At 37.7% G+C, this 19,306-nt stretch overlaps 1 protein-coding gene across 4 annotated transcripts; it reads right to left on the reverse strand.

Moving 5' to 3' along the window:
- Positions 1-1,868: 1,868 nt before the first annotated feature.
- On the reverse strand, positions 1,869-18,595 carry LOC143459762 (NFX1-type zinc finger-containing protein 1-like). Of its 4 annotated transcripts, XM_076957031.1 has the most exons (45): positions 18,510-18,595; positions 18,265-18,303; positions 17,541-17,720; positions 16,478-16,635; positions 16,031-16,178; positions 15,752-15,848; positions 15,315-15,454; positions 14,990-15,136; positions 14,666-14,757; positions 14,434-14,523; positions 13,883-13,995; positions 13,544-13,748; positions 13,259-13,384; positions 12,996-13,118; positions 12,713-12,914; positions 12,229-12,491; positions 11,922-12,077; positions 11,698-11,775; positions 11,327-11,407; positions 11,073-11,156; positions 10,858-10,965; positions 10,687-10,749; positions 10,405-10,512; positions 10,165-10,254; positions 9,861-10,026; positions 9,447-9,639; positions 9,194-9,373; positions 8,763-8,969; positions 8,464-8,563; positions 8,238-8,365; positions 7,789-7,878; positions 7,363-7,516; positions 6,936-7,123; positions 6,536-6,695; positions 6,175-6,314; positions 5,782-5,951; positions 5,548-5,644; positions 5,304-5,437; positions 4,990-5,163; positions 4,695-4,845; positions 4,396-4,531; positions 4,076-4,232; positions 3,603-3,729; positions 3,276-3,453; positions 1,869-2,679 (listed from the first exon to the last, which is right to left on the reverse strand). In XM_076957031.1, the coding sequence occupies exons 4-45, from the start codon at positions 16,578-16,580 to the stop codon at positions 2,570-2,572; spliced, it is 5,757 nt and encodes a 1,918-aa protein (XP_076813146.1). In that variant the 5' UTR covers positions 16,581-16,635; positions 17,541-17,720; positions 18,265-18,303; positions 18,510-18,595; the 3' UTR covers positions 1,869-2,569. The 4 variants fall into 4 exon arrangements, with proteins under 4 accessions (XP_076813146.1, XP_076813145.1, XP_076813144.1 ...); XM_076957030.1 differs by lacking the exon at positions 18,510-18,595 and having other exon boundaries at positions 13,259-13,381; positions 18,265-18,485; XM_076957029.1 differs by lacking the exon at positions 18,510-18,595 and having other exon boundaries at positions 10,405-10,509; positions 18,265-18,485.
- Between the last annotated feature and the right edge of the window lie 711 nt (positions 18,596-19,306).

The following is a 19,306-nucleotide window of genomic DNA, read 5'->3' on the forward strand; positions in this document are numbered from 1 at the left end:
GTGTACCGACACTTAATCACGCGACACTTAATCACCGACCCATAATCACTAAGACATTTAATCACGCGACACTTAATCACGCGACACATAATCACTTGGACACTTAATCACGCGACATTTAATCACGCGACACTTAATCACGCGACACATAATCACTTGGACACTTAATCACGCGACATTTAATCACGCGACACATAATCACTTAGACGCGACAGCACTTGGACAGCGCCTTGGTCTATAGCCTGCCGCTGTCTTACCGTTGTAAATCGTGATTATTTTAATTTAACGGACATTACTATGACTAATAAAAACTGAACGATTCAGTGGCGCGGCAAACTCTACCAGAAAAGTCGGTGCCAACGGACATTACTATGACTAATAAGACAGTGCAGTTTAGCTTAACATCGAAAGGGAAATAATCGGTGCTGCACAAACAGTACGAGTTTGTCAAATACCGTGACTACGCAAACGGAACGATTCAGTGGCGTTTACCAGCCTTAGCCATGGTCCATTCCTCTGACGTAGTCGAGTCATTTCTGATCTTAGCTGATAGCATGCCCGATCACGAGAAGATGCCTGAGCTTCTTTCGTATTTCGAACACACATATATCAGAGGCAGACGACGTCCGGGACGTGGTGAAAATTACGGCTCAGCCATCTTTCCAATCGAAAGTTGGAATCATTACGAAGTCGGGGCAGGTTGCATTGCAAGAACCACGAATGCAGTCGAAGGTTGGCATTTTGGTCTCCAAACGCTATTTCAATGCCACCACCCGACATTGTGGACTTTCATACAGGGAATTGAAAAATACATTCAAATGCAACGTGCAACATTTCTGCAAGGAATTGCTGGTACTCAACCTTCTATTCCAATGCGGTACAAGGCAATGAAACTGCGCGTGCAAAACACAGTTGACCGTTATCTGTCAAGCGAGATTTTAGTTTATCTTCGTGCAGTTGCTCACATTTGCCATGCATGACATTGTTACCTAGTGTGTACGTTAGCCTTATCTGCGCAAACAATGTTTAATCATTTTAACAATTTTTTTTCAGGTATATATTTGTTTTTTTGTGTGTAGACATGCAATTTTCGATACTGCAAATGTGTGATTAAATGTCGCGTGATTAAATGTCCAAGTGATTATGTGTCGGTGATTAAGCGTCGCGTGATTAAGTGTCACCAAACCGGTGAGGAGATATCGGGTCCTTAAGTGCTAAAAACATGCCAAAATAGGTGACGTTTTAAGGCAGCAAGTATCTTCACGATCTGTGAGCAGATCACATATATTTTTAAGGCAGAAAAGATAGGTTGACGATAATCTAAAGTTCTAAACTAATGTTTACAGGTTACTTTGTTACAATAACGTACAAAAGTGGTTTATAGTAAAGGATATAAGCAACAGATTGAACAAAGTCATACTAGAACCAGAGAGATTTCTAAAAGGGCTCAGGAAATCATTATGTTCAAGTAAGCAATCTTATTTAAAAATTCATAATTCAGTTGGCGATCTGAAAGCGCAATATTCCCAGTTCTTGACGTCATTAATTGACGACACCCCTCAAAACACATCACGATGTAAAAAACAAGTTGAAGTGAAACAAACGCTCATGAAAGGATAGCATTCCACAACCATCATCAGGCTGCGGTTTACAATGAAAACAACATAGCAAGCACAATTTTGATTATGACAGAGTTGGATGAATCCAAGACATTCAACAGTTTGTGCTGACTGTGCGTATTGTTGGGGTTGAGGGTTGATGTTGATTATTGCTTGATCGATTGTTTGCTAATCTGACTTCATTGATAGCGCGTTCATTAACCCCTGATAGCCTAGACAAGCATCACAGTACAACAACCAAACTGTCAATTTCTTGAATAATGATATATTATTAGTTCTCAACAAACGGTTGCTATTCTTCAGAGCACAGAATAAAGCTGCATTCGATAGACTGTCAATGACAGATTGTCCATGTCAGAACTAACCCATTGAGCGCTGTAGAACGAATGACGCAATTCGGAAGTAATCAAAACCGGGTCGTGCATACTAAACACGGCTAAAACATAGTGCAGCGCTTGTTGATAAACACACGAAATAAAACACTAATAACATAGTAATATCATCCGATCCACACAAGAATTCCGTAGGAATAAGGGTTAAATATGACAATTAACACAAGTCACCATAAAATTAAATCTGAAAGTAAGCTTTATGAACTTCCTTTTAAATTTTTTTAAGTTCAGGAGTCGCCGTACATTGCTTTTCAATTCGGCAATGGCTTGATTGCTTTGAGAGCTGTAGCACAGAAATAACGATCCAAAAGCAGCAAAGCGCATTATACAACAACAACCGCCCGCGTAAGTAGCAAAATTTAAATGCTTAAGATACAAAGTTTTCAACAGATCAAAACTAAAACACGTCATCAAACATTTCAAACTCATCATCGATCTCAAAATTTGTGTAAAAATCTGGTAAAATACGCACAACATAAATTCTAAAATCGTCATGTACAAAAACAATCTCGATTGTCCACGTCATTGTTAAGATGAAGTGGCAGCTCCAAAACTGAATCAAACTTCTGGCGGGATAAGTAAATTTTGCGGATCGTAGGCTGGTCTCGTAGATCCGTCCATTTCACCGGCAACTTGGTTTCCGTCCGCCAATCTGTGACCTGCACCTCCTTTAATACGATAAATCAACGTATTTAATTTTTACCATGTGATTTGGTGTCAGCCGGCAGTGTACAATATAAAGTTATGACACGAGATCTATCTATGACGTAATAATGAGAGGTTCCAAATCATCATCGCTGTGCAACATTCATGCTTTGAATTGTTCTTAAATTTGTTTTTTCTAAACAAATATTTGAGCCAAGTCACAGCAGAACTCTAAACAACATCAGCAAATGAGAGTTCAAGCAATAAACACCGACTGCAGGACATTGGTTCCTATGCTTGCCAAATCGATACCAGAGTGCCTGTGTGCGGGTGATGATATAATATTTTATAAACTCTTTAACTTATAGATTACTCAATTATTAACACATTTCTTCAATCGATCCTTTTTGCAACCCGCAAGCTCATGTTTACGGAGTTTATTTATTTCATGAATGGGAAATGCGACTTCGATCAGTTTACTCAAGTCAGTTCATAAACTGAAGTCCGGTGTGTCGAACAACTACTTCGAATTCAATTTCATCAACATCGATGACACCGGAAAGGAGGAAGTATACGTGGACAACATTCAACAAACGTCACTGTTTGTGACTCCACTCACCGATGGTCTGTTGGCACTCAGGGCAAGTAGCTGTGAGCTCCGCCCCCCCACAATTTCCGATGCAGTAGATGTGATCATTCCTGCATTTGTACCAGTGGCCTTTCTGGAACGACATCGCCTTCACGACCATTTTCTTTTCTTCTTCGCTGATCCCTAGGCCGGACACTAAAGACGGAGCCTGAAAAAAGAAGGATGAATCAAAAAACTTTGTAAGTTTAAATATTGAAAATAATTACCATAAATGCAGGACTAACTGCTGTAACGCATGTATATGTATATATGCATAAAGGCCATAACATAAAGTACAGCATTGTCTGGGTAACTCACATAATCTGTGATATCTTTCATCGCCCTTTCCACTTCCACCTCATGATCATCAGTGAAGCGAAGAGTGGAGGAGAAGAGAAGGTTTCCAGCTCTCTTGAGATAACTCTTCAACATCTCATCTCCTCTCCTGAGTGATTTCGGTTTTAACATTACGTCACTTAAAACTTAAGTCTACAAGAAATAATTCACAATATCCACCCTACCACAATCGCAGTACAAAAAAATAAGATTTACAAACTACTTGGACAACTTTGTAAAGTAAGCAAAGTAGTTTCTAAGTTCTAAATTCTTCAAGTCATAGAGATTTTGGAAACCAATGTTAAATGTGTTTGATATTATTAGTATTAATAACTTCAGCTGCATTTTTTATTACAGGGTTTGGGTGATATTCACGTTGGAAAGAATTGTCCTAGCTACGAACACAGAAAACAAATTGATTTCCGTAAGATTTATGACGACACTCTGGTGCTTACTTCGCGTCAAATAAAGAGTTCCTGATAAACTTGATGAAAATCAGCTGTTGTTTGATTTTTCCAAACTCACAATCGAAATCGAGCATTTCCTGGTCGGAGAAATATGGACGGTTGTTGAAGAGCCAGTCCCTTACAATGGTGATGTTCGCTTTTAAACCTAAACCAGAAATATTTCTTGAATGTATTTAAACAAAGAAAAACATTCTCAATTATATTGGCTATAGTGTGCTACAGAAAACTTATTTGGAGATGACAGAATGTCAAGCTAAATTGCAAAAGATCAGAAAAATATCGTCCATGCCTTTAACTGCCAAACTCACTTTCGAGTATATTCTTTGGCAATTTTAAATGAAAAATCGGAATTCCGTTAACTGCTGTCTCTACGTCACAAAGCTTTGAAAGATTACGCAATCTTATTTCAGCCACCACCAAGTCATTCATCGTTTTCGATTCGTTCTGCAAAACATGAAATTAAAAGACATTAATTTCAGTTCCAAATAATCTTATTAAAATAATAACAAATTCATGATGACGTTGCACTAGTTGGCTATTATGATGACATCACTGTGACAACCATTTAAGTAATCCTAGCAGTCGCATAGTAACACTAGGTGCTTACAATCGATTTTTGCAGTTCCTTCCATTCTGTTGCACAAGAATCCGTATCAAGAGGATCTCGCTCAGAAACGAAATGCCTCAGAAGTTTTTTTCTCGCCTTTGCCACGTCCTCGGTCTTTCCATTAATCTTTTCTCTCACTTGGTTGATTAACCTATAACGTAAAAAAATAAAAAAAAACAATACATCATTGATTGACAACAAACAAACAAACAAAGTTGTAGTTAGTCAATATATATTTCATTCAAGATGATTTCAACTGATCTATCATTCAATGAATATTCCGATGAAGACTAACCTCAGCTGCTGGTTGATGATGTGTCGGTATCTGTTCGAGTCACGGATCACAGTCTTACACTGAGGACATTGCTTCAGTTGGATCCCTTCGTCTTCTGAGGCATCCGCTTTCATCTCCATCCATCGATCAAGGAACTCAGCAGGGAAGATGTGCTTGCATTTGAGCATGATAAACCTGGGTACAATGGTTTTGGTTCTTGAAGACTTGTAACATTTTTTAAAAAACATTATCTTGGTTTTTCACATTTTTGAACAAAATATGAAATGTCGATTGTTAATTGTAAGTCAAAAGTGAGATTTATTAACAGGACGAACCTCTGAGAGGATCCATGATCACCACCAGGAAACATTTCTCCAATCTCGGTCAGTTTATCTTTGTTGCAAACCCGGCACAGTTCGGGACACTTCTCACCAACTATTCCAACGCAGGAGTGTTTGCATTTCAACCTCTGCAGCAGCAAATCATAGAAATTGAGAAGAGAGAAAGTTTACGTATCCACACAACCGCTAGAGATATTACACAAATTTAATCATGAAATAAAATTAAGAGCAAAGATACCTTCAAGCATGGCTTGGTAACTGGTGTGGAATCGCATGGCTCGCTACACAGCTTCGAACACTTGCGGTTGCGTCCAAGCCATTTGTTGCATCTTTCGCTGTTTTCAAGGCAATTTTCATAAAATATGTCTCCACGAACATAACTACAATATCTCAAAGGTGTGCTACACATTGATTTTCACCTTTGAAACTTAGAATAAAGAAAAGAATTTGCTCGTAGATCTGTCTCACTTACGTGCACAGGACACAAGGTTCAAAGCATTCCTTTGGGCACGCACTGTGCTGACACTTTGTGTCACATTTCTTCTTGCACGGCGGACACTTGGTGGAGCAATCTTCCTGGCAAATATGGCCGCAGAAAAGCTGGCGGTTGCATTTTTCACGGCAGCGTTCGTGCAGACGACCCTGTTTGAAATTTTAAAACAAGTTTAGTTAGAAAAATTGCACAGCATTTTAAATAAGTCATTGCGTTAAACACATACCGTTGATAATAACTGTTTTAAAACAAAATTTTAAGAGACAAAAGCCTACAGGCTGGTAACTTTCTGCTGTAGTTGCAGGAATATAAAGAGACCGTTGGAGAAGGTTAAAAGACCGTTTCGGTCCCTAAATACATCCTGTCTTGTACCTGTTTACATGAGAAGCAATTTCCTCTGCATCTATGTCCGCATCTCAGTTCCACGCCACACGGATTCATGCAATCAACTTTCCGAGGTTTCTCTGATCTATAGCATGGGATCTTCTGCACGTGATCGCACGGTAATTGCTCTAGGTAAGGAGAAACATGAACATTTGTCAACTTTTCACGGAATCATATGGAGAATCATATCATGATCATATGAATGATAAACACAATAACATCGTGAGTTTCACAGATATAGCAACGGTTAGAAGTTAGACGTTAAACATCGACCAATATATTTGCATGATAACCTTTCAATAATCTAAAGTAAATAATAATAATCTCTAAGCAGAGTAGTGCGAATTACTTTCAACCAAAACTTCGCATTTAGTTGGACATGGAACCCCACAAACGCCTAAGCATTGGTGACCACATGGAAGCACGTCTTGGCAGGGAACATAGCAGGTGAATGTGTTGGGATCTTTGCCGCAGTCCATCGTTTGAATGTGACCACAATTGGGAATCTCCTGCATATAACAAAAAATCTTCAGTTATTGCAGATAAGGTCGGTTGTTGAGTTAAAACGCGACGAAAATCGATGGAAATGACGAAAAACAAGTGAAATAAAAAAAAAAATGGGGCGCAAGCGGCGCCGATAAAGAGTTAAAAATGTTTTCTTTAACTCTTTATTCTTTCATTTTTGTTGCCTTTATTACTTTGTGAGTTTCACTTTATACGTCACAACCACATTTATCCAATGACTTCACCTTTAACACTTTAACAACACAATGACAGGTCTCGTGACACTTCAGACGACAAAGATGACCGCTGGGGCATTTTCTTTCACAAGACTTCCTGCATTTAAACTTTGTGTGACGCTCGTCATCGGGATGACAAAATCTTGTGCATCGGTGACCGCAGTTGAGTCGGAAAACACACTGCTGTCCACAACCACCTTAAACGACTCATATACGTTATTCAAAGATATATACACGAAATATATTTATGATATCCGTATGTCTTAAACATGCTTAATATATTTTAAAAATCTACATGATTTAATATTTTACATAAATATTCAACTTTTATTATTTTAACTTATTTAATGTATCAGTGACATAATTAGTGTAATGGTGACAAGATGAAACAGAATAAGAATTTAAACAACTTCTATTTCAGTTGAAGCTTTCCAACCTTCTGGAACTTTCTCGAAATCTTTCGCAATTCTTGCGCTAAAAATCTTCTCCGGGTGATTCCTGCACTGCAGGGGCAATCCATCCCCGGTGCTTCCCTCTTCTTGCAACTTCTCCAGGATGATTCGCCATAGACGACTCTTTTCCGCTAGCAACTAGCAGTCAATTAATAGATTATATACAGATTACAAGCAAAACCGGAGATTAAGTTAAGCATGAGACCAAGATTTATGTCTATAGCATAGATTCTTAACCGTAAAACCTTTTTATCGTCCTTACAACTAAGGAAAAACAACTCACAATAGCTGATGGATCTGGGTTAAATCGATCTAAATTATGACGGATTAGCCGAGCATGAACACGAGACTCAAAATGTTTAAACCTAATAAAGCAACACAACATTCGGGTAATTGGTTTAGAATCTCACAGTGAAATCTCCGATGCAGAACAATCCTATCTTTGCTCGAGACAACGCGACACAGACTCGATTCTCGATCCCGAGAAATCCAATTTTGCCCTGGAAAGAACAAAAAAAACTTGGATGTCTGTCCTTGCCATTAAACGTTAATAAAGTCATGTTAGGCCAAGAGTCTCAAACTCAAATTGCCCTGGGAAGCAATTGAAGACTCGAATTTAACCCGAGGGCCACAACACTGAAAAGGCGAGAAGACAACACCATAAGAACATAAAGCTCTACTAAAGTTTGATACAATTTTTAATTCACTCTACTTGCTACGTCATATTTTTGTCTGACTACTTCACAGGCTGGGTTTCGCATCAACAAGGACAAATGTGTGGCGCTTAGATGGTTAATTATTTACTAATTATTACGTAATTATTACTTTAATGATCGTGAATGCACGGCAAAAGTTTTACCTCATCATTACTCCGTACAAGTGAGAGTAATATGATGTCGTTTTCCTCCCCTTGGAAATTGTCCACTGCTGTCACTCGAACTCCCGCCAACTTCTTTGGCTTCAGTCGATTGATGATGTGAAGCTGCCCTGTGTCGTCATAACAGAACAATTAAACATCAAATGTGGTGAATTATTCGTGAAAACAATAATATGATGAGATCATCCTGTATATTTGACAAACCTACCGACATAAGCTGTGAGTATGGTGATCTGTCCCGGCAAGTAGCCCTGTTGAATGAGATATTGGCAGAAGGTAACCATGAAGCTGGCCTCGTGGTGGTTAACCTTCGCACAACACACTCGTCACAATGGCGTTAGCGTTGAAGGTTAATGTGAAATTAATCTTTTTAAATATTTACCAAATTACTGTATATCATGGCTATTTTTAATTACTACGTTCGTTAAAATCGTCTTTTTCTGACTCAAATCAAATTGGAACCAAAACTGACGTCAACGGACTCGTAAAATCGAACATCCCCATCACCTTGCTCTGTCCATCTTGGACGTTGTTCTCGCGGCATTCGTGCGAGAGGAAAAAGACGTTTTTCTGGACTCCCATCACCTGAGGATAATGGAGGACGCTCTCATGATCTTCCAGGACTTGATAGATGTGGGGACGCAATAAACTCGCGATTTGGGGTCGCATCCGATGCTGGAGTTGCAGCTTGCTCCGAGGAATCCCGTTCTTAATCTATCAATGGAGGAGAAGTCTGGGATGAAGATTCGACTTTTTCTTTCAAACTTAAACTAAATTATTTCAAATGTAAACACTAGCCTAGGAATATATTCAGTAGTTTCTGCTGTGACAGAAACCTTCCTATAAGTCCCAGGAGACTTTCCACGGCTTAAAAGAACAACAATTACTGTCATTCTATTAAACATCCCATCAGTCCATAATCATCTCAAAATTCTCACCATTCGCTCAAACAACGAAATATCGAGGTTAAATTTCTTGGCAAGTTCATAGACGGTCGGCGAAGGTTTCAGTTGCTGATGGTCACCAATCAGAATTAAGTGTTCTGTGTTGCGTGGCATTGACGTCACAATGTGAGCTTCCAACACTTCGGCCGCTTCTTCAACAATGACAACTTTTGCCTACGTTTAAGACATTTTTGACAAAATCACAAAGATAAAATTCAAACATTGCCACAGATTTGCCGAAACATACCGGAAGTCTTTGTACGATGTCCCTGTACTTTGCAGCTCCGGTGGTTGTCATGCCAACGACCTTCGCACTTCGCAAAATCGTGTAATCTTGTTCGTTCTGGGCGTCCACCAGTGCCCTAGCGAGCTGGTTGTATTTATCACCTTCAGCGATGATCCGACCACGAAGCTGGTCTCTGAGATCTTGGAGCCAACGACTGAAGAAATTATAAAGTCGTTCAATATATTGCTTGTTAGATCCTGAACGTTTCCATACAATGACGTAGTTCATACCAATAACACTGTTTGGTGTCAGGTCTTGCGCTTACCAGTAAAAGCCAATCGACATTTAACTAAACTAATGACAAATCGAATTACGAACGTAGTAGTGCGAACAGTATGAACCAGGTAGTAGCTTCTAAAAAAATGAAAATGTTACCGGTACAATCGCCATCTGTTGTTTTCATCGAGGCTAAAAAGCTCGGCCACGTCCCCTGCATCTCGCTTGGACATCGCGTCAACTCGACCGATCTGCAGCTTTATCTTGTTCTTTCGACGTTTCCTCTCCGCTGGCTGCAACTCCCATTTTCCTGACGACATTTTTTCTGTCAGCAACAAACATACAGACATTACCATGGCAACCATACAGCGTGACCACAACTATAAATATGAACATGATGCTGAAACCTTAATCTTGAGTTATAAGCATGACATGTACAATGAACAAATTGCAGAAAACAAACCTTTTATGTCGTCATAAGTGGCGGCGGCAAGTTGGTCAGTTTTCTTTTTTTCATTTTCTCTTCTTGAGGGCGCTGCAGGTTCTTCGTCGTCTGGGAAAAAAACACAATGTTTATTTGTGTCGAACAAGAAACAGTAACTCAAATGTTTCAAAGAAGATAGGTTGCTAAAACTTTATGTAAACGGCAAGACTTTGTGCGATGAAAAGAATTAAATTAAAACGAAGGAAACAAAATTTGAACCTTGGTCAATCGCTCTTTGCTCCTCCAGGAACTCAACATCTGCTTCAAGATGAGCATCTTCTTCATCATTTAAATTGTCAGCTTGAACCGGATCGTTTTCTTTATCTTCTAAAAAATAATAAAATTCAGAAGTTTCGTACTTTTACAAATTTTTTTTTTTTCTTAAAACCATCGATTTAAAAGAATATTTTCCATTAAACTCTTTGCTGACAACTTTCAAACAAAACGAAAAAGAGTTTTTTATCAACGACTTGTGTAGAATTTATTTTTATTTCAACTCACCAGCTGCTTTGTTTTTATTCTCCAACCAAGTTTCAATGTATTTGATGTTCGGTCGCCTGAAGTCTAAAAAATAAAAACATGTAGTTCTAATTATAACCGACACAGAACACAAGCCAGCAAAAAGCAAACAAACAAGGGAGTTGACACGACAGGAAATCAGTAATTACGTACCGGTGGCAAGAAGAGCGCATTTGACCTCAAGTGGGTGGAATCCTTGATCCAGCAGAGGTTGGGGATCAAAAGGAATTTCGATCTTCTCCAAATATAAATGTATGATGTCTGGATAAAAAATCAAAAAATACGTTCGTCAACTTTAAAGACCTCAAGACAAAATGCGGATTATGCAGGAATAATGTCGAATCAATTTAATTATTGCATCATAATACCTTTAGTTGGAAAAGCATCTGCTGCTCCGGGATTGTTTTCATTCTTTTCCAACCAATCCAAGATTTTTTGCTGCTCCATTGAGTCTGAAAAGTCGTATAATTCTATAAAAAGCATTATTCAATGGAAGTTTAAAGTAGTTATAAAAGCCCTTGCTGCTGCAGCAATTAAAAGATTGAGCAGGTTCTTATCAGAGTTGCAGATCACGCTTCAGCAAACAGGTTTCTGCTTTATCAGCAAAAGTGCTTCCACTTACTGGAATCAAGGATGGCTTGTACGACCTTTCTCTTGTTGTAGCCCATCTTCTCCAGTGGAGCAGTGACAGCATTTACGCATTCTACAAAGCAGAAAGGCCATTAATTGAACAAGGAATAATCTCTAATGCTTATTACAGAATTGAACTGGAGACAGCATCCACAATATGGTGTAAGTGTTTAGTCCTTATAAGATGTAGTGACAATGGCATCATCACCAGCAAACAGGCACAGTATTGTGTGGAGGCAATTTACATGCTATTGGCAGAAAATTAGGAATGTTCAAACAATCTTTACATAATTCAAAAAATAATTAATATGAATTGTCTAACGTCTTGGATGGATACCCTGAAATTTTTAGACCAAAATTCACCTTCTAGAATGTAAGGCTTGTCACAGAGAATTTTGTCAGGTTCAGCCACACCGAGCCACATCAAAAGAGCGTCATCGGCTAAATTAGAACGTTAACAATGTTAACGTTAACTTAACATGGAAAATAGTATTTAAAGTAAACCTAGCAACAACTTGAACTTACACAGATAAAAAACAAGCAAACATTGTGGGATGTTTGAGATAATTGACGGAACCAAAAGTCACCTGTGCAACCACTTTGAAGACTGATCATTTCAAATTGTTCATAGAGCGGATGTGGAATGATGCTTTCAAATTGTTGCAGCCGAAGCACAGAATGAGTGGAGACTTCCAGTACATCAGTGCATGATTCCATGGCGTGTTGTTGTGCACTCAAGTCACCTGGTGGATTAACATGTCCATATATATTATGTATGTATATGTCTATTCTAAAAGGTGATTATTATCACTATCTATCTACCATGTCTAAGTGAATTGGACCAACGTCTCAAATTGAAACACTTCATTATGATTAAACAAACAAAAATTTTACGCCAGAGATCCCAGATTGTCCGCCGATTCAATCTTCCAAGAGTGGTCGAAGAGTTTCTCCGAACGTTCATCAACTTATATTGCTCCAAGACTTTCGACTTGCAGCGTCCACCGACACGGATGACGTCAGTTCTCTGGAACTTGATGATTCCTTCGAGGAACTGGTCCAGGGCATGGTTGGTGTAGCAGATCACCAGCACTTGGGAGTACTCTATGGCCGCTCGGCGTCGTCGTTGGAGGGGATTCCTGATGAAGTTTTCATTCCTATTCACAAATTGTTGATAAAATGAAACGATGAAAAGACAAAACATAAACAGTCATCAATGCATCAGTCATCACTACACAGCATCCAGTTACATAGACACCAGCAGTACTCATGCAATACTGGATCAGGAAGTTAACAAAAACATTCAACGTAATCGTATTATTAGCAAACTATTTGTCTAATGTTTGATGAAATGAAGTTAAAATTCATGATTAACAACCTTCGCTGTCTATTGGCCAGAAGCAGTTTCATCACGATGAGTCCGACGTGAGTTTTTCCAGTTCCAGGTGGGCCTTGTATGAGTGAAATCTCATTGGTCAGAGCGGACTTGAGTGCGTCAAGTTGTGACTGGTCCAGACTTAGTTCTTCTGTGCTGTGCCAGCTGTCGGTCTTTAAAACCTCAACATCGGTGTGCGGCAGGTCTATAAATGAGATGTCTATTGTTAAAATACAGGTGATAGCAATTCAAATAAACTTTTAAAGCACAGAGTGGTAAGCAATACCATCTGCTTCTATTATGCACTTGAAGTCGTAGCGAGGTTGTTGGGCGACTCGGAGATATCGAGGTGGTCGTATCTCCTGCTGGCACCTGACAATATATTGCTGCAAAGGAATGTTTTCCGTTTCTATAAAGAAAAATAACAGCAATATGAAATCATCAATTTAATGTTCTGACAACTTATAACAGTGATAATGCAAGAAGAATGTAAAATAACGACTTGCAACAAATGGCTAAAATCTTGCTCGAATAAGACAAAAATCTTACTTTGCAAGCCGGCCAAAACATGTCGGTAGGATTCAAAGTAAGCCTCAGTTTCCACCATGTAGTATCTCCGTCTCATGTCTGCCTGTGTAAGAAGACTATTGCCTGGAACTGCTGCGAGTTGCTCTTCTAAAGTCAACAAGATCAATTTAATTCATTAAATGTGAGATGTTTTAAACCCTACTAATATAAATACCCTAATAAACTTCACTCTCCGGCTGCTTTTTTAACTTTTAGCTCTTGAAACATTTTACGTGAATGAAAAAACACATAGCGAATGTAACAAACCTATAACGTTTTCATCATCCTCATCAGAAGAGTCGTCATCTGAAGAGTCTTCAGAATCGTTTTCCAGCTGAAGTTCGCGGAGAGCGTCCTCCACGTTTCCTCCTGCTCCGACGTTCCCGTTGTTGGATACAAACTCCAACCTCACGTATCCCATCTTTAGCTGCTTCGGATCACGGTCGACTATAATGGCGAAGAGGAAGTGTCTCTGAAAGAAATCGAAAAACTTTTTCATATTGTTCAAGAAATTGAAAACTTGTTCCTGCACGATGAGATTCCAAAATAGACTAGCTTCTTGTAGCAGTATGTCGTCATTATCAGATCAATTGTTATCAAACAAACCTCAAATTTATCAAACGACAAGCAGACGAGGTTTCCATACATCAACTTGCGTGATGCGTCCCACCTCACATTTTGAAGCCTCTTGGTGTCAAAATGCACGTAATATTGCATTCCTTTAAACAAAACGGATTTTTAATTAAAATGAAATCATGGTATATTAAAAAGTTAAAGCAGTGATTCTCTCTAGCAATGCTTAATATTTTAAACACACTAATATAAATAAAATTGTATTCAAATAAACCTCTACCACATTTAACATATTAACATGTTGAAATATCAAGGGCTGGGCTACATTTCATTGCATTAAAAGTTAAGCAAAGTTTTTGACTTCATTTTCTAAATCTGCAAAATTAGATTTATGAGATTTATGCCACAGAAGTTTGGGAAGAAATGGGACGAAGTTGTCAAATATGATGCTGAGTCATAATTACCTTGCAGAAAGTAGGACACTGGCAGTCCTCAAAAAACTCCCATACATAAAATTTACTTAAACAACACGGTAATAGACCACCAGGATTACTAAACTTAGCAACTTATAAATATATTCAAACCTGTTCTGCCTGGTTTTGGAAATTCGATGGAAACATTTTCGTAAACTCGAACGTTGGTTTGCCTTTGCCTATCCAGTCGCATTTCGCCACCTAGTGAAAAAACTAAAGTATGGAAACTGCGAAGGGATTCAAGAAACATTAATAAATTTATCAGAGTAGAAGAAGCTGAATGCTGAGCACTTCAAATGAACAAGAAAACATTCGCAAAAGAATTGGATTGCGCTTCACATACCTGGTGTAAAACAGTGTCTTATCCCTTCACGCAACGGACGAACAAAATCTTCTCTCAACAGTCGAAACTGCACATCCAGGTAATGGTCTTCACTTGATAAAAAGCATAAATTCCAAAATCATTACAGCAAATATACCAAATATAAATATGCATAGCGGTACAATTTTTTCATACGATGTATTGCATATTCAAGTTTTAATACAAACTATCCATAAACATTTCGGCTACATCAGTAACAGGGTAACACGAAAAAACATGTTTACTTGACCTCACACTTATCTTGTAATGACACATCTAAAACGATTGTTAAATCAAAAATCTTACTTCTTGTAAGCTGAGTTGACAAGGTTTGTTCTCAGGAAACTTTCCTGAGTGCCGTTTATATCGCCAGCTTCTGGATAAACTGAAATATCTCGGAAGTTATTAGGTGGCGCCATTTCATGCATCCTTTCAGCTTCAGACAAGTCATTGCTACAGAAAATTATAACGGACAGCGTGGAAAAATTGTTTGCAGAAATTTTACAAATTTGATATCGAAGCAAAGTACAGTTAAAAATAAATCAACAACAAAAGTATACGATAAAAATAAATTGATCTCTTTCAACAGACTAAACATCAATCAGAAATAACTCTAAAAACTTGGAATTACTCTTCTTCTGTTGGTGTGGGTTGTGTCAGTTGTTCACTTAAAATTTCATCGATCTCCTTCAAACGTGCTTCAAATTTATAGTCTGAGCCCAGTGCCATCTTTTCAATAACAATCTTCACATTAGCACTAAGCATTGATACCTGAATATGAAACGACTATTCATGATAATGAAGAGACAACAATAGTCGCAATGAATGCATTATTTTGTGCTTATTACAGGTCACAACAAAAATATCTCAATAAAAATAAGAAATTACTGAACATTTTAAGTTCTGGGGAGAACAACGGCAATATAATACATGAGCAGCAAAACAAGGTTTACAGCAACTTTTTTATTTTTCAGCACTTCGAATGTGATTATGGCATTTGTGGAAGAAGCAAAAGTGTATATAACTATTAATGACATCACAATCTTTGTGAGCAAATAAATATCTCACGTCTGTCTCTGAGGTCGCTGGCATCCTTGTGATCCAAGCGCGCAATAAATCCAAGCAATTTAAAATATGTGTAGCTGCGTGTTGCTTTCTAAATGCACTAAAAACAGGAATGAAAGGATTTTTTTTTCAACAAACTTAATATCACTGTGATCTGTACTAACACTATAACAGTCTTTCAAGTTTCATATTTTTAAATTTAATTTTGACACAAATCTGTTGTCACTGTAACTTCCGCTGTGAATCTTACAATGACACAGCAGTCACACCAGGTTTACTCACTTTTCTCTAGGCAGGGCGTGCAAGAACCTGATTATCTTGTCGGTAAACTTCGTGTGAATGATGTTATTCAGGACACGCTTGAGTGAATCCGGAGGGTCGTCATCGCGACACATTTTCCCAATAACTTTCAGTAACATTTGAATCATCCCTGTGTGATGTCATAAAAAGTTATAGGTAATAAAAGCTAGATGTAACTTTGCATTGCTATCCTAACATTAACAAACACGCTCTTTATTGTCATCTAATGATGATATAACATGAACATCATATATCACAAACAAGTTGAACAAAAACTGCATTTAACGCTACAGCATGTAAAACATCAGCGCACGATAAAACTACAACGCAACAAAATATTTTGAAAATGAAATAATTCCCAAAACGAGAACTCTAATGTTTTAAAACTTCTTGCAATAAATGTTAATGTATTAAAACAGCAAAGCGTACCTCCATCTAAATCAGTTTGTGATAAGCGTTGGCAAAAACCCGAGTGATCACTTGCCAGTCGGAGAGTGACGTTCCTCGCTTCGATTGTTTCATCTTGAACCATTTCCTCCAGAGCCTTGTAACTAATCAGTTGGATGACGTGGTTTTCAGCATTCACTCTGGAAAAAATTAAAATTGTTAGGTCTTTGAAGCAGCAAAGGTGGTGTGAAAAATTATACAAAAATATTCGATCCTGAAATTTTTAGTTTGAAAATCAATTCTTCCTTCTTTTGTAATTTGGGAAGAATTGACCAGTTCTCAAATATCGATAACAGTAGCGATTATATTGTTGCGCTTTAATTTTTGTAACCACAACTGCATGGAATAACCATTCCTTTCAGTTCACGATTGTAAAAAAATGGGTTTGCACAACAGCAAGTTTATTTTACGTCACAGAGCACTATTAACTCAACAAACTACTAAAAGAATGTTTAAAAGCATTAATTAGTTACATTACTGTTACTACAATAACGTCGCAAATATGACGATCATTGTGACATGTTTGGAGCTAACTGTGACAACATTAAGAAAAATTCTGACATGTGACAAAATAATTGCATTCGTATGGAAGCTTAAAATAAAATATTTTGCTAACTTTACATATATTAAATGCTTAAATAATTAATTGTGAATCCATAAATTCCAGTTTCATTCAAACTTATGTCGGTTGGTATTGGTGCCATACACCATGATTTGAATATCTGTGAAATGCGTTATAATGTTTGTCAAATTTTGCAGCATATTTTTGGAAGCACATGACCACTGAAAAACGTTTTCAACAATGACCAGATGATTTAGTTAGTAGTGCTCTTTCAAGCTAAAGAAAACTAGGTTATGAGCTTAATATAACAGTTTCTAAAAAATAACAGGACAAACAACACAGTTAGTCTAAGCTTACAGTATAACCAACATATTGAGTAAGCCATATTTACAAAACAAGTTTTACATTAACTCTACACATTTAGCTTTGTATTATTCTTATGATTAAAATCTAAAAAATAATTGTTTACAGGTTAGAGCTCACCTGTGATTGTGATTGGTTCCATTATTTGGAGCCACACCTCGACCCCGGCCTCGAATGACAGGACCAGCTCTGCCACGATCTCCATCTCTGCCACGACCTCCATCTATGCCACGACCTCCACCTCTGCCACGATCTGGCCACGGCGGCCGAGGAAGATTTTCATTTTGATGGTCGTCAAATCTGCAAAATTGAACCCATCGTTGATCATAACATTTAATAAGAGTAGAAGTGAGAATCTAACTTCAAAGTAAGACAGTTGAGAGATGTAATAACCAGTTGTTCAATGATGCCATGTAATGTCTCTGCTTACGTCTTCATGGCCAAAAGAATAAATCTACGTAAGTTATTGACAAAAATGTGTTTACAGATGAAATGGATTGATAAGAAGCCAGTCTGAAAGTTCATTTGATTTCTTTCATAGTAAGTTAGTCTACTATGACACACATACCTTGAAAATTTTTTAAAAACTTTATACTCTTTTCACACGGTTATAAAAGAATTGGATTCAACAGCGTTATAATCGTGCAAATTTATTTGGTGGTTTTGGCATTCTTTGTGTTTCAGCTACAAATTTCCTTTCAGTTTTTCAAAGTAACTATTTCGACGTAGGTCACGCAAACTGTTGTTAAAGATAGGCGGTTGGGTTAGAAGAATGGATATGCAAGAAGTTGATTTTAACTAAATATATTATAGGCCTACTAATATACATTAAAGCTAGGCCTACCTTCCAACGTTTCTTCTCCAAGGTCTTCCTCTTTCAAGCCTGTTCATTTTAAAATGTAAAATTAGTCACTTAAGATCTCAAAGCTTGAATTTCACTAAAAATAAGTGTTACTCTTAGCTTTCATAAAACTTTCAGCATTGAGGTCTAGACTCAGCAATAGACTTATTACTGTAAGTGCCTCGCAAACAGCTTTACAACGCAAATAAACAAGCAACAGACAGTCGTTAAGTTTTATGGTCGTCAACCTTTTTATGACCACGCTGTTGCAATCTTCTTTGACTTGAGTTATTTCTTTATATCAATTGAGGAAGTGAAACTCAAAATGTTGTCATGAGACGAACTCACAGAGAGTTTTCTTTTCTACTTGGGGATTAACCTGTTCGGGGATGTTTTTATTTCGGTAAATCCCCGAATAACAAATTAAAAATGTTCCAATTGCTTTAAAAATGGTGGTAATCAATCAACAAATTAGTGAAAATCGGAAAAATGCTTATTTTTAAAGACTTTTCTTACAAAATTTGGATTAAAAATAAAACGTGCAGCCTTAGAGGTTGTAGCGCGTGAAATGCGTAAAATGCTATCGTTAACGCTTTCTAGGTTTAATGGCCGTGACCAATCGTTATACCATCACTGCGATAAACATTTTGCACGTTTTAGATCCTTGGACTTTGCCACTTTTTCCTTGTTGTGATTATTGTTGTCCTAGAACGTAGGCTGTTTAAGATTATTATCGTTACATTCTTGTTTATTGTAACAAGGTAGCACCATTCTTTTTCGCTGCTCAGTCAATGACGAAAAACAGATCATTAAAAAGTGTTCAAACCAAAAATTTACAAACTAGATATTGAAATCATTTAGTAAAGGGCTCTCAAATGTACGACACATCAGCTTACTAGTAGAACAAGTCGCCCAGTCTCTAGATTTTCCAACTACGTGACATTTTACTCTTTATACAAACTAACGCTTCTCATGCAGTTACATTAATGACGTCATAGTCCGTTGCTAATTCATGGAGCCTTTATGCCAACACTTCTATGCTGGT

The sequence above is a fragment of the Clavelina lepadiformis genome, chromosome 5 (assembly GCF_947623445.1).
Source record: "Clavelina lepadiformis chromosome 5, kaClaLepa1.1, whole genome shotgun sequence".
NCBI classification, from domain to species: Eukaryota; Metazoa; Chordata; class Ascidiacea; order Aplousobranchia; family Clavelinidae; genus Clavelina; species Clavelina lepadiformis.